At 41.0% G+C, this 14,199-nt stretch overlaps 1 protein-coding gene across 1 annotated transcript in view; it reads left to right on the top strand.

The window, feature by feature from the left end:
• The first annotated feature begins 311 nt into the window (after positions 1 to 311).
• fasn (fatty acid synthase) overlaps positions 312 to 14,199 on the top strand; it is a 28,654-nt gene continuing 14,766 nt past the window's right edge. The window contains exons 1-12 of the mRNA XM_079845937.1: positions 312 to 451; positions 3,646 to 3,795; positions 4,107 to 4,259; positions 5,097 to 5,270; positions 6,506 to 6,706; positions 7,465 to 7,587; positions 8,026 to 8,141; positions 10,376 to 10,510; positions 10,628 to 11,090; positions 11,794 to 11,981; positions 12,398 to 12,587; positions 12,769 to 12,863. Of these exons, the coding sequence (XP_079702063.1) occupies positions 3,669 to 3,795; positions 4,107 to 4,259; positions 5,097 to 5,270; positions 6,506 to 6,706; positions 7,465 to 7,587; positions 8,026 to 8,141; positions 10,376 to 10,510; positions 10,628 to 11,090; positions 11,794 to 11,981; positions 12,398 to 12,587; positions 12,769 to 12,863 (1,965 nt within the window). The 5' untranslated portion in view covers positions 312 to 451; positions 3,646 to 3,668. The remainder of the gene's footprint in view (positions 452 to 3,645; positions 3,796 to 4,106; positions 4,260 to 5,096; positions 5,271 to 6,505; positions 6,707 to 7,464; positions 7,588 to 8,025; positions 8,142 to 10,375; positions 10,511 to 10,627; positions 11,091 to 11,793; positions 11,982 to 12,397; positions 12,588 to 12,768; positions 12,864 to 14,199) is intronic.

Below are 14,199 nucleotides of genomic sequence, written 5' to 3'. Positions count from 1 at the left end.
AAATTTACCCGATTTCAGATTGTTTGCAAACCGCAGATACACGACCCCAGTGTCGCCTTGATCTTGAACTTGCTCGATCAGACCCCATAAAGCAGAAATTTGTGCTGCTGTGCATGTGATCATGCCGGGATGAACCTTAGTAACCCAGGCTTTTCAGACGCTTTTTTCTCTGAAATCAGCCCATCACTGGCTGCGTCTAGAGCCCAGCCTCCTCTCTCATTGGACTGCACCTCAGAGCCAAACTGTCAGCCCATGTGGCGTGGCCATCGAGGATGTCAGACATTTAAATGAAACAGACACAGGGACTCAGAAGGGCGAGAGTAATTTTAGGGCTTGGCCGAGGGGGGAATCACGAAGCTCTCCATTCTGTACCGGGAGCCGACAAAAATAAAGAGGAGTATAGAACTCAAAGGATCTGCGTGAAACAGCGTTAATCTCTACACACATCAAGGTAAGTGATCATATATTATTAATCGTGTCAGTGCTAGATATGTAGTTTAAGCAAATGTGCAGTGTTTCAGACCTGCAAATGTAACATTGTTTATTGTAACACCATGAGAAAAATATATATCTAAAAAGAACCCAAACCAGTGGTTCTTTTGAGTCGGACCTTTTCAGTGAATCATGAAACAGCTGAATCACCGAATGAACAGTGAACAAGAGCACTTAGTAGAGGATTTGACTGATGATGAGTAAGTTAGATGTATTTTGATAACCGAGAAGCAGGGCATTTTTACAAATATGGAAATGTTTTATGCATAAACAATTTGATTAAAACACGTAAAAGGTTTCGTATTTATTTATCCAAGATATATAAATGAATTTTAGTCTTAAATGCAGTGCATATGGGATGTTTGTACCGCGTAATGACGTGACTACGTCATGACGTTAGGAATTGCGGAATCGTTGTTCATTGAAACAACCTGCTCGAAAGAATCGATTCGTGTGAATGACTCGAGCTTCCCCTTACTAATTTCAACCGAAGAATATATCACACACACGTATTATATTGTGTCTGCCAGCACACTCTTGCCTTCAAGTGACTTAAAGTGTTTAGCCGAAGGCAGCATCGGATGAAAGCGTCTCGCGCTATTTCTGGGTGATTACACCACGGTTCATCTTTGCCTAAAAGAACAGGTCTTTATGCAATGAATCTTTCTATCTATAAACAAAAAAGCTATTAGACCCCACAGTAATGTAATATGTTGAGATGTAGACAAGTGGCAGGACGGTCTCTGACCGTAGAGCCAATGCGGAATTGATCACTCTTTGAATCTTCCTTGACAAGGTTTGGCATGTAACCCAGTGTATGTCACTGAGGACATTAAGATTTGGAGATGCTATTTTTGTGTTGCACTATCTATAGTCTAGAATAGATTTTATTGCAGGACTTTCTCTGCATGAACATGCACACTAGACACATGCACACTTTTTAAATTAACCCTGCTGACTACAATTGTGTTTATACACAGAGAATAAAGGTGTCAAAATTGTACCTTTAGGGGTACAACACCTTTTTTTCTCTGTCTGTATTTGTGGTTCCAGTGATATATGGGTGAAAATAACGTGTAATGTTTTCCTCTCAAAATGTATTAAATATCTAATGTCTAAATATCGAATTTAGTAAAACCTAGTAGACACATGTATACAATCACAAACAAGCCATGCTTGACTGTCACCCAATAGCCTATAGCTAGTAAAATTGTGGGTTGGGAAATAAATAAGTAAATATAAAACAACAACACCAACAAAAACACATCAAAATAAGATAATAGTATCAGCTTATCAAGATTTATCAGAGAATTTGAGCACATTCATTGCATTTATTTATGTTTTATACTCCCATATCTCATGGTCCAAGCACTGTGTGAGTGTGGCTGATGTTGTAAGGACTTTAAGGCTGTAATACTGTCCTCAGCTGATGACACACTGCACCATGGGCGGTTGTTAATCAGAGCTGTAGGCGAGCGGTCAGCAACATCACTAACTCAACGGCTGCTTCGGATCTGGGTCAGGTAGATTACAGTCCCTTCAGAAATCTGTTTATTTTCTCAATCTGCTTTCTGCCAAGTATAAAGTTGTTGTATTGTGATTTAAATGTTAAATAATCAAATTAGTTATGTACTCCTGTAGTACTTCTGTAACCAGTTCAGTGAAGTCTGGTTCACACCAAATTCAATATAGCGGTTTTGTGTTGCTGGTTCATCTATAGCTTTGTTCAGTTTGTAAGTGCTTTAACATGTCTATATTGTACTAAAGTATTAAATGACTCGTACTCATGCACGTTTACAGACAAGCTTTTGAATGTGAGCCCCTGCCCAGCAAAGACTCCTTCCGGTTGTCACTATGGCAACAAAGAGCACTAATTCTTCCGCTCAGATTTACCTGTCCACATTTACTAATTCTGTTTATGTAATTTTAAAGTATTCTTGTTCTCAGAATATAACTTTCCTTATCAACAAATGATGTGGTTTTTATATACGTTATGGCTTAAATCCACTCTCAATTGCTTGTTACCCTATCAGGATATCAAGGGCCATGATGTCACTTATTAAAGTCAGTTTAATCATGATAAAATATAATAAATAATTATTCAAGTAGGCCATATGAAATGCATTATACTTTATATGATAGCTTTGTGTGAGAAACGGTCTGAAATTAAAGTGATTATCCTCTGAAAAGATTTTTTCTTCACAAATCAGAATCAGAATCAGAAAGAGCTTTATTGCCAAGTGTGCTTGCACACACAATTAATTTTTCTTGGTGCTGAAGCTTCCAGTGAGGTTAGGTTTGTCAGAAGTGGGTTAAGATATTAGTCAACCAGAATTTGTTGAAATTCAACGAGAACCAGAATTTGTTTAAAATTTCTCCAGTGTGGAAACAAACGATAAAAAGATTCTCATAAGTGTTAGGAAAGGCTTCTGCTATGATTTTCTTTTATTTTGACAATCGTAATTAAGTTAATTAATTTATAATGCATAATTTCAGTGAAATTCTGTCCTTTTTTTTTTTTTTAGAGCTATTGGGCACTAATATCTTTTACAAATGAGTCATGTAAAAGCTTATGAAATCGATGTTACATGCAGAAAAATACATATCTGTATAACTGTGTATCTGCATAAGTCTGTATAGATGAAATGAACTTTTCAAACTTGTTGAGGTTCACTTTTTTCTTGCTTTGTAAAGATTGTAAAATATATCAGACGGCATACTGTACAGTTAGATGAGTTGATTTGTCTCTCTGCCTATTTAATGCCGTTTCTGTGGTCCTCCAAATTAAAATGAACCCTCCTTTGTGTTTAGAGGAAAGTGGAACAGAGGGACACTTTGTATTTGTCACCGCTTCTTGATTGCATTGAATGAACAGGAATCCCATCCATGCTGTCGCTTCGAGTGCTCTGACCCTGAAACGGGGAACAAAAGTGTCCAGCTTTTCAAGCCACGCCCCCCCCCAAGCACACTCTCCCGCCTATACCCAATTTTGCACCAACTTGGTGACCCCGACCCAACACACAGACCGCTGATTTAAATTGAATGACACATTCACACAGTTCTTGTTCATGCCTATGTAAATCAAGCTGACAGAATTGCACAATTTTTCTGTTCACTGACTGACCCCTTCTTTCTTTGTCTTTCTCTTCTTAGAATCAAAGAAAATCGAGCTAGAAATGGAGGATATCGTTATAGCTGGAATTTCAGGTCGCCTTCCTGAGTCTAACAATTTGGAAGAATTTTGGCAGAACCTTTTCAATGGAGTGGACATGGTCACAGAAGACGACAGGCGGTGGAAACCAGGTATGTTAATTATATTCAGATAAAATAAGTTGATATCATTTTAGATAACTTTTAGAAACGGTTCACTTAACGCGATTTTAATAGTAAATGCTTTTCCGAAGGCCATCCTTGTGGTCGCCTTGCCTACCTGGCTGCTGTTCTGTGCTTTTCCTTGTCCGTTTGGCTTTGGGTGTTATGAAAGGCCCGTCTCTCTTCTCTCTGTTGGCACCAAGCTAAGACTCTCATTCATGTGCTAAAGCACAAGCAGGCTTAGGACGATGAGTAGAGAACACTTTTGATTCCTTTTTTTCCCCCCATTTTTAAAATTCTAGGTCTGTATGGCCTTCCCAGAAGAAATGGAAAACTTAAAGAAATCGACAGATTTGATGCAGCCTTCTTTGGTGTGCATCCCAAACAGGCCCACACCATGGACCCACAGCTGAGGCTTTTGCTAGAGATATCGTACGAGGCCATCGTCGATGGAGGTTAGTATCAGCTGCTCTCTTTTATAATGGGTATGTTAATATAAGGTATTTTGTGGTGGCTCATGACATGACATTGCAAAGTGTTTAGCTTGCATATAAAGAATGAAATTAAATCTTATTTTATAGCTCTTTGCTAATTACTAAATTTAGTTTTGCTATTTTTATGATGCTGATTAAAACGCGTATATATTATGCTTTAGCTATCCATATGATGTTTTATCAGAACTTTGGGGTCAGTATGATTTTTTTTATTTTTTGAAAGAAAGTAATACTTCTATCCAGCAAGGATGCATTGAAGTTATCATGACAGTAAAGACGTTTATAATGATTATAATAAAAGCAGGACCAAAGCACGCACATCACGGGCAAAAAAAAGCTTTTTTTTAAATATAATGATTATAATGAAATAGAAAACAAAAGATTTCTGTTTAAAATAAATGTTGTTCATGCTATTCATTCAAATAATCACAGTTTGTAAAAAAATGTTAAGCAGCACAACACTGATAATAATCAGACATGAACATTTTTTTATGAAGACTGAGTAATGGCTTCTGAAAATGCTGCTTTGCCTTCACTGGAATTCATTTTATTTTAAAATATATTAAATATAATTGTAATAATATTTCAATAATATATATATTTTTAAATCAAACAAATTCAACCTTGGTGATAAGAAGAGGCTTCTTTGAATAACAAAAAAATTCCCCAAACTTAATATATAATATTTAAATAACTTATTTCTTAGTGCTAAACAAGTGATGACAAGTAAAGTTTTTGAAACAGTATTTTTACTGATTATATGCTGTGCATATAAAACAAGTTGATTGTTCCTTTTAGGCATAAACCCAGTGTCCATGCGTGGCAGCAAGACTGGCGTCTACATTGGAGTGAGTGGCTCAGAGGCAGGAGAGGCCTTCAGTAGAGACCCAGAGGAGCTGCTGGGATACAGCATGACGGGATGCCAGCGAGCCATGTTTGCCAACCGCTTGTCTTACTTCTTTGACTTCAATGGTATGCACACATTACAATTTTAATTACTGACTCAATGCTTGTGCACCTTGTAGGCAAGAATTGACCTATCGGTAAGCCCCTCCCCTCGAACGCAGATGAGCCAATAGCAGTTGAGTATAAGTTGCGCTGGGACCGGAACTCGGACATCTTTAGGTGTCAGCGCCATAGAGAAACATTGAAAAATCTGTAGCTCTCATCGGTTTGATGGTGTTTATGCTACAAAAATGCTAAAATGTCATGCCTGAGGTACTGTAACACTGATTCCAGGAATCCTGAGAGGATTTTCTGTTTGTCATACTCTCGTTAAGTTACAATTAAAGTCCCTGCTAACATACAAACCGAAATAACTAACGTAAACGTTAACTGTTCTCACGTCATGTAACACTGTAAGTTTGGTCAAAAACACGAAGGTCTACATTTCAGTGCCTCTCCATATTAGACTGGTTATATGTAAATTAATTTAATTTTAGATATGTTTAAGGTCTACATTATCTGTCGTACTAAGGAGGACTCCTATTTTGATGGGTATTATAGTCTACGGATAGTGAAAGGGAAAGCTTGCACGCAGTTTATCGGAGTTGTTTTGCAGATACAAAGTTTACCAGTTATTAACTGCACCCCCGAAAAGTCACAAGCTCTGTGTATACTGTTAGTTGTTTGAGTGTTTTTGTGTAATTTGCTGTGTATGTTAATGGTAATGCAACGGAGAGAGATAGTTTGTGAATGAGACGTTAATGCGCACTTCTTATGCTTTGTTTGTTCAGCTCTTCCGATGATTTTTTTGGAGTGAAAAAGGACATAATAAACTTGATAAACCATCAGTAAAGTTTGGCCATCATTCGGATGGGGTATACACTACATTCTGTGTCCAAAAACATCTTGGGATAAGTTTTTCACACTGACAGCTGTCATTGTAAGATATAGCAACTCCGTTTGTTTGTCCGAGTTAGCAACAGTAACTAAGGGGGGCGGGGCTTACCGATAGGTCAATTGGGTTGTCAGAATCTTTTGTTTTGAATGACTGTGTCTTCATTCTTTCTGTATGGTGTGATGCTTTGTGTGAGGTGATTTGAATAAGTGACTCATTGCACAGTTATGTCTTCCACTGGTAGAACTTGACTCATACTTTCATGTTAAAATGAAGCAACCGGTTGAAATGGATTCCTCAAAGTCGCTTTGAATCCTTAATGTGATCAACCATTAACTGTTGTGTTTGATGTACAACGCACATTCAGGTCCCAGCACAGCCATTGACACCGCGTGTTCCTCTAGTCTGCTGGCTTTGGAAAATGCTTTCAACGCAATTCGCCATGGCCAGTGTGATGCAGCGCTTGTGGGCGGTGTTAACCTGCTGCTCAAGCCCAACACCTCAGTGCAGTTCATGAAACTGGGCATGCTCAGTCCTGAAGGAACCTGCAAGTCATTTGATGCCTCAGGTGAGAGTACGTGCATCACTGTAACATCTACAGTTTTCTTAGAAAGGTATAAAAGGAATCTGGTTTATCAATCGTTGCATAACTTATTAAATGGCACTCTAAGCCTTCTAAGTGATTGGTGTTGCATATTGAATACCACATACTAAATACTAACTATGTGAAGCAGCATGCACTATACAACAATAAGGCCTGATTTCACCGACAGGGTTTAGCCTAAATCAGGATTAGGCCTTAGTTAAATTAGGACATTTTAGTACCTTTTATAAACGTGCCTTAAAAAAAAAAACATTACTGGTGTGCATCTTGAGACAAAACAATGGCACTGACATATTTTAAGATATTGCAAGTATATACAAGTTGCTTTCAGTTAAAACGGATCAAACATGCATTTTAGTCTGGGACTATCTTAAGCCTTATCTGTGAAACCGGGGGCATAGGTGTTAAGCAGTAGTAAGCTATATTGTTTTATTTAGCAAATGCTGTCTAGTTATCATCTTTATTTTAAATACATTTTTGTGTAAATAGGGCTCTACTCCTGCAGTCTAATAAAATATTAAGAAAGAGATGTTAAAAGTAGCAGCTGAAGTCGAGATTTTGCTGAATACTGTACATTTTGTCAAAAGTAGTATTCCAGGCATTGATAACATTAGCATACTGCACAAAGTAGACTTACTATATAATGCAGAAATAATGTTATGGTATGCTGTTAAAAAATGGAGGCTTTATGATAATAATTCAAATTTTAATTCACCCTCTAGGAAATGGCTATTGTCGCTCAGAGGCTGCTGTCGCAGTACTCTTGACCAAGAAGTCAATGGCTAAGAGAATCTACGCCACAGTTCTAAATGCTGGCAATAACACAGACGGCTACAAAGAGCAAGGTAAACCCGTCCCACAGATGTCAAATCTCCCTCAAATCCCCAGAGCACGAGTGAAATCCGCTTGTTTAGTACTTGTTTACCTGCTCTGGTTAGGCTCACTGAAGCCTGGCATTACTGTCAGTGCTGGCACCATAAGTGTCATAGATGTTTGGCTTTTCCCCCAGTGCCTCCTGCCACACTTTACACCCCAGTGTTTTTAAACATGACACTTGGCTGAGCGTGAGAGCTGAGGGTGTTTGAAATCTTTGGCATACATCTTGTAGAAACTGATATCAGACCCCTCTATTTTCTGTTTTGTCATGTGCTGCTGCAACAGTACATAGAGTACAGAAGAGTCCTTGCCGTAACTCACATGTGCGTTCCAGAAAGGCAAATGTCATTGTGACTGATACTTACCTCTGCTCATATTCTGGAATGTGGTGCGTCTTCTTTCTCCAGGTGTGACATTCCCATCAGGTGAGATGCAGCAGCGCCTGGTCCGTTCCCTTTATGAGGAGGTCAACATATCACCTGAGCAGGTGGAGTACGTCGAGGCCCACGGCACTGGTACTAAGGTCAGTCAAAAGTGAAATTACACACAAAACACACATTGTTATTCTGAGGAGATTTGCTCCGAAAATAAAAATAGGAGCGGCTTGATAATTGGAAAAGGAATTGGTAAACATGAGCGAGTGAGTACAAATATTATAAAAAATATATAGATCTCAGTCATGTAACTGCAGCACATTGCATTTAGTAGGTCATGACGTCTGGGTACCAATTTCACAGACATTTGACGAACAGAAATGGAATAATGAGTGCCTGAACAGAGCGGGGGTCAATCTCAAAAGTAGCAGTGAGTATGTGGTGGGCAGTCCACCAGCTGCTTTAAGTCCTACAGTGAATCTCATCTTCATGGACTGAGAAAGATTTGCCAGTTCTTGTTGTGAGATTTTACTCCACTCTTTCACCAAGGCACCTGCACCACATCTGGGGGGGGATATGGTTAGACGTTATTTGGCACCACAAGGACGATCAGCTGTCCTTCCTGTTTCCCTGTAATACTGTCTTAGGCATCTTGCATTACGGACATTACAGTTAAAGGAACACGCTAACTTTTTGGGACTTTGGCTTATTAACTGTATTCCCCAGAGTTAGATAAGTCCATACATACCATTCTCATCTCCGTGCGTGCCATAACTCTGTCTGAAGCACCCCCTCGCTAGCCTAGCTTAGCGCAAAGACTGGAAGTAAATGGCTCCAGCTAGCCTATTGCTCAATAAGTGAAAAAATAATGCCTACATTTTCCTATTTACATGTTGTGATGTGTATAGTCACAGCGTGTACAAATAACAAGGTTACATGAGACACAGCCATCTTATAAACGTATATATACTGGGGACTTTATTCTCAGAAGGCGCAGCACTGCTCTACTTCTGGGGAGTGATTTGCTCGCAGCACCTGATAAGCAGCGTTGTTACTTCCGTCAACAAAACCAGCCTGACTAGGTAGCTGTTTTTGCACAATGGACCCACAGACAAAAATTGCCCATCTCCCCTCCAATTCATTAGCAAGGTAAATGCTACAGTCCAGAGAATTACCAAAAGCACCACTCATTTGTTACTGTGACCGAGCGTGTTCGTGACAACACAATACTAACATTACAGGGAATACATGGAGCACAGGAACAACTGCAATACAGTAGTGACCACCCTATACATGTAACCGTGTCACTAACGTTACTTTATATCTAGCTAATGGTACTGTTACAGTAGGCTAGTCATCTAAAAACATAATGGAACACTTACCGCAGCCGCTGTACTATCGATGGGATGGCCGTATCCTTCAGCACGCATTTCATGGTCCGTGTGGCAAATTCCATTTTTTCAAAATAGTCGTCCTCTGTGAAATGTTCAGAGCAAACGTGATGGTTGTTGACTTGATGATGTCTACAGGTGTGTTTGGATCTATATACAGAGCAAGCAGCCATCGATTCATCAGGTCAGCGTTTTGGATTGGAATTCTATGAAATATCATTGTATTACCTGGTCTCCCCTGTTTATTGTCGCAGTTCTTAACAATACAGCGAACACCCATGATTGCAAACTATCTAGTTATTGCTGACTCTATTACTCCAACTCTGAGCGAACTCTCTGCTCCTCACCACGGGGCTTCTCAGGTGCTGCGTGCAAATCATTCCGCACTCCGCAGAAGTAGAGCAGTGCTGCGCCTTCTGAGAATATAGTCCCCAGTATGTATACGTCTATAAGATGGCTGTGTCTCATGTAACCTTGTTATTTGTACACGCTGTGACTATACCCATCACAACATGTAAAAAGGAAAATGTTGGCGTTATTTTGTCACTTATTGAGCAGTAGGCTAGCTGGAGCCATAAACCTCCAGTCTTTGTGCTAAGCTAGGCTAGCGGGGGGGTGCTTCAGACAGAGTTATGGCACACACGGAGATGAGAATGGTATGTATGGGCTTATCTAACTTTGGGGGTTACGGTGAATAAGTTAAAGTCCCAAAAATTCTGCGTGTTCCTTTAATTGCTCTGGCCACATCTGCAGTCCTCATGCCTCCCTGCAGAAGGACAATGTCATGATCACACAGGTGATCAGGAGCCCTGGGCATCTTTCTACTAGTGTTTTTCAGACTCGGTAGAAAGGTTTCTGAAATGTCCTAAATTATTAGGACTGAACTGTGACACTGCCTTCCGCATGTGTATGTAAATTCAGTCATTGAGCAATAGTAATTTTTAGCTTGTTGTTAAGTGGATAATAAAAATAATAGTTCTCGGCTTTCACAGGTTGGGGATCCTCAGGAAGTGAATGGCATCGTGAGTGTATTCTGTCAGTCACAGAGGGATCCGCTTCTGATTGGCTCAACCAAATCCAACATGGGACACCCAGAGCCTGCTTCTGGATTGGCAGCTCTTGCCAAGGTACATAAACTGTCTTTCAACATCCCTGATTAGATGTAATTAGTAGTCTGTCAGCTTTTTCTTTAAAAACCTGGAGGCTGAAGTAAATCAAGTAACTCTCATATTGCATGTGTTCAGGTGGTTTTGTCTCTGGAACATGGCGTCTGGGCTCCCAACATCCATTTCCATGATCCAAACCCTGACATTCCTGCTCTGACGGATGGCCGGGTGCGTGTTGTGTCGGAGCCCATACCTGTCCGTGGGGGCATTGTGGGCATCAACTCATTTGGGTTTGGAGGCTCAAATGTCCACATCATCCTGCGTCCACATGGTTTAAAATCACTGGCTCAAGCTGCACAACCCTCAATCCCCAGACTCCTGCAGGCCTGTGGTCGCACAGAGGAGGCGGTCACTTCCCTCCTCAACAACGCCCAACAGCATAAGGAAAACCCAAGCTACCTGTCTCTAATGAATGATGTGTCTGGAGTTCCAACGACAAGCATGCCGTACAGGGGCTATGCACTGATCGGTGCACAGGGAGAGCTTAAAGAGGTTCAACAGGTCCAGCCCACACCAAGAGCCCTCTGGTACATTTGCTCAGGTGTGGAGTCTTTATATTCATGATAGTAAATGCTTTAAATGGGAGAAAAGGGGGGGGGGGTTTCAGTAAAATATTTTGCTTTTGATGGACTATAAAATGCATACAGTAACTTAGAAACGTCCTCTCGTGTGTCCAAAAAGAGCCTTTATTGAAAGCAAGCTGCAAAAAAAGAAGAGATGAGATAAACATGATGTCATGATGAGATAAACATGAAAGCTGGTGGTATTAGATGCCATTAGTCCTAAACAAAACAGTGAAAAGTACTAACAGTAAAAGTAACATTTCCACAAAACACAAAATTTTAAACATTGGTGATAATAATAAATGTTTCTTTAGCAGCAAATCAGCATGTTAGAATGACCTGTGACACTGGAATAATGATGCTGAAAATGTAGCTTTGCATTACAGAAATAAATTACATTTTTAAAATATATTCAAAAAGAAAACGGTTCTTTTAATTTGTAATATTTTGCAATATTGCTATTGTACTGTATTTTTGATTAAATAAATGTAGCCTTGGTGAGCATAAGAGACTTCTTTCAAAAACATAAACTATAATGTTTCCAAACTTTTGACAGGTACTGTATAAATCTCTTTTGAGCTTACTATTCAAAGCAAGTCAGTCACATTATTTAAAGCCTCTACACATGATCACATTGGCTGAATTTTTAATTCTGCGTCATGTCTTTGTATCTCCTGCCAGGAATGGGCACACAATGGGCCGGAATGGGCCGTAGCCTGATGCAGCTGCCTGAATTCCGGGAGTCAATCCAGCGTTCGGACGTGGCTCTGAAGGAAACAGGGCTATGTGTGTCTGGCTTGCTCATGGACGCTGATGAGAGCACTTTTGAAGACACTGTCCACGCATTTGTTGCTCTTGCAGCCATCCAGGTCAGTCTCCCCAAGCTCTAGAGACACTATGTACAGTGCCAGAGTGACTGGAACAGGATTGACATCAGCAGAATTTCTCAATGAAAAAATTGCCCATGTAAACTTTGCAACTGATACCAGCAGCCAAATATTGCAATACAGTGGCACAATCAGTCATGATTTCAACAGTCACTCCGTCTGCAAGACGGTCTTGTAAAGAGATCATCCAAACTATCGTCATAATTTTTTCAGCCTGCAAGTCTAAACCTGTACGGCTCAAACAAACTGCTTTTTCCTGTGGAACTGGCACTCTTGCATATTCAAACCTGTCACTTAGTTACGAGACATTTTTGACATTAAACCTAGTAATTTTGCTAATTCTCAAATCAGAGATTTTATCTTTCTCCAACCTGAATGCATTCCTGTCAATTTTCCAGGTTGCCCAGATTGACATGCTGCGCAAGATGGGTCTACAGCCTGATGGGATCGTGGGCCATTCTGTGGGAGAGCTAGCGTGTGGTTATGCCGATGGCTCCCTGAGCCACAGCGAGGCCGTTCTAGCCGCTTACTGGAGAGGACGCTGTATTAAAGAGGCCAACCTCCCCCCTGGGGGCATGGCTGCAGTGGGTTAGTGTGGCAGCAGATTTCTCCACAGGCTTTGCTTCATTAATCGGACTCAAAGCTCAAAGCGTCCCTCCATGGGGGATTTGCCTAGTCTTTTGTTCAGCAATGTATGCTATAGGGTTTTTTTTTAGCAAGCTTACCAAGGGTTCATTTTACCAACCCTCACATCATCTCCTCCCTTTAGGCCTAACGTGGGAAGAATGCAAAGCTCAATGTCCACAGGGTGTCGTTCCTGCTTGTCACAATGCTGAGGACACTGTCACCATCTCGGGCCCTCAGGTACATGCACTCAAGGAAATAAAAGTGTGCGTGTGTGTGTGTGTGAGGGGAAGTGAATAACACTGATTATCTTTTTATCACGGCACCTGTTAGTGGGTTGTATATATTAGGCAGCAAGTGAACATTTTGTCCTCAAAGTTGATGTGTTAGAAGCAGGAAAAATGGGCAAGCCTAAGGATTTGAGCAAGTTTGACAAGGGCCAAATTGTGATGGCTAGACGACTGGGTCAGAGCATCTCCAAAACTGCAGCTCTTGTGGGATGTTCCCGGTCTCCAGTGGTCAGTATCTATCAAAAGTGGTCCAAGGAAGGAACAGTGGTGAACCAGCGACAGGGTCATGGGCGGCCAAGGCTCATTGATGCACATGGGGAGCGAAGGCTGGCTTGTGTGGCCTGGTCAAACAGACGAGCTGCTGTAGCTCAAATTGCTCAAGAAGTTAAGAATGGTTCTGATAGAAAGGTGTCAGAGTGCCCATGCTGACCCCTGTCCACCTCCAAAAGCCCCAACAGTTGGCATGTGAGCATCAGAACTGGACCACAGAGCAATGGAAGAAGGGGGCCTGGTCTGATGAATCACATTTTCCTTTATATCACGTGGATGGCCGGGTGCGTGTGCATTGCTCACCTGGGGAACACATGGCACCAGGATGCACTATGGGAAGAAGGCAAGTCGGCGGAGGCAGTGTGATGCTTTGGGCAATGTTCTGCTGGAAAACCGTGGGTCCTGCCATCCATGTGGATGTTACTTTGACACGTACCACCTACCTAAGCATTGTTGCAGACCATGTGCACCCTTTCATGGAAACGGTATTCCCTGGTGACTGTGGCCTCTTCCAGCAGGATAATGCGCCCTGACACGAAATTGAGGCGTTGACTTGGCCTCCAAATTCCCCAAATCTCAATCCGATCGAGCATCTGTGGGATGTGCTGAACAAACAAGTCCGATCCACGGAGGCCCCACCTCATAACTTACAGGACATAAAGGATCTGCTTCTAACATCTTGGTGCCAGATACCACAGCACACCTTCAGGGGTCTAGTGGAGTCCATGCCTCGACGGGTCAGGGCTGTTTTGGCAGCAAAAGAGGGACCAACACAATATTTGGTCATAACGTTAATCCTGATCGGTGTAAGTGTGTGTGTGTGTGTGTGTGTGTGTATATATGTCCATAGAATCCATATATGTCTTTTATGGTCATCAAGGCTGCATTTATTTGCTCAAAAATACAGTAAAAACTGTAATATTGTGAAATATTATTAAAATTCAAAAGAACTGTCTATTTCAGTATTGACATGTAATTTGTTCCTGCAATGGCAAAGCTGAATCTTCAGCAGCCAT

The sequence above is a fragment of the Gobio gobio genome, assembly GCF_949357685.1.
Source record: "Gobio gobio genome assembly, chromosome: 20".
Classification (NCBI taxonomy): domain Eukaryota; kingdom Metazoa; phylum Chordata; class Actinopteri; order Cypriniformes; family Gobionidae; genus Gobio; species Gobio gobio.
Note: the sequence above shows the minus strand (reverse complement) of the source record. Positions and strands in the feature narration are given on the sequence as shown.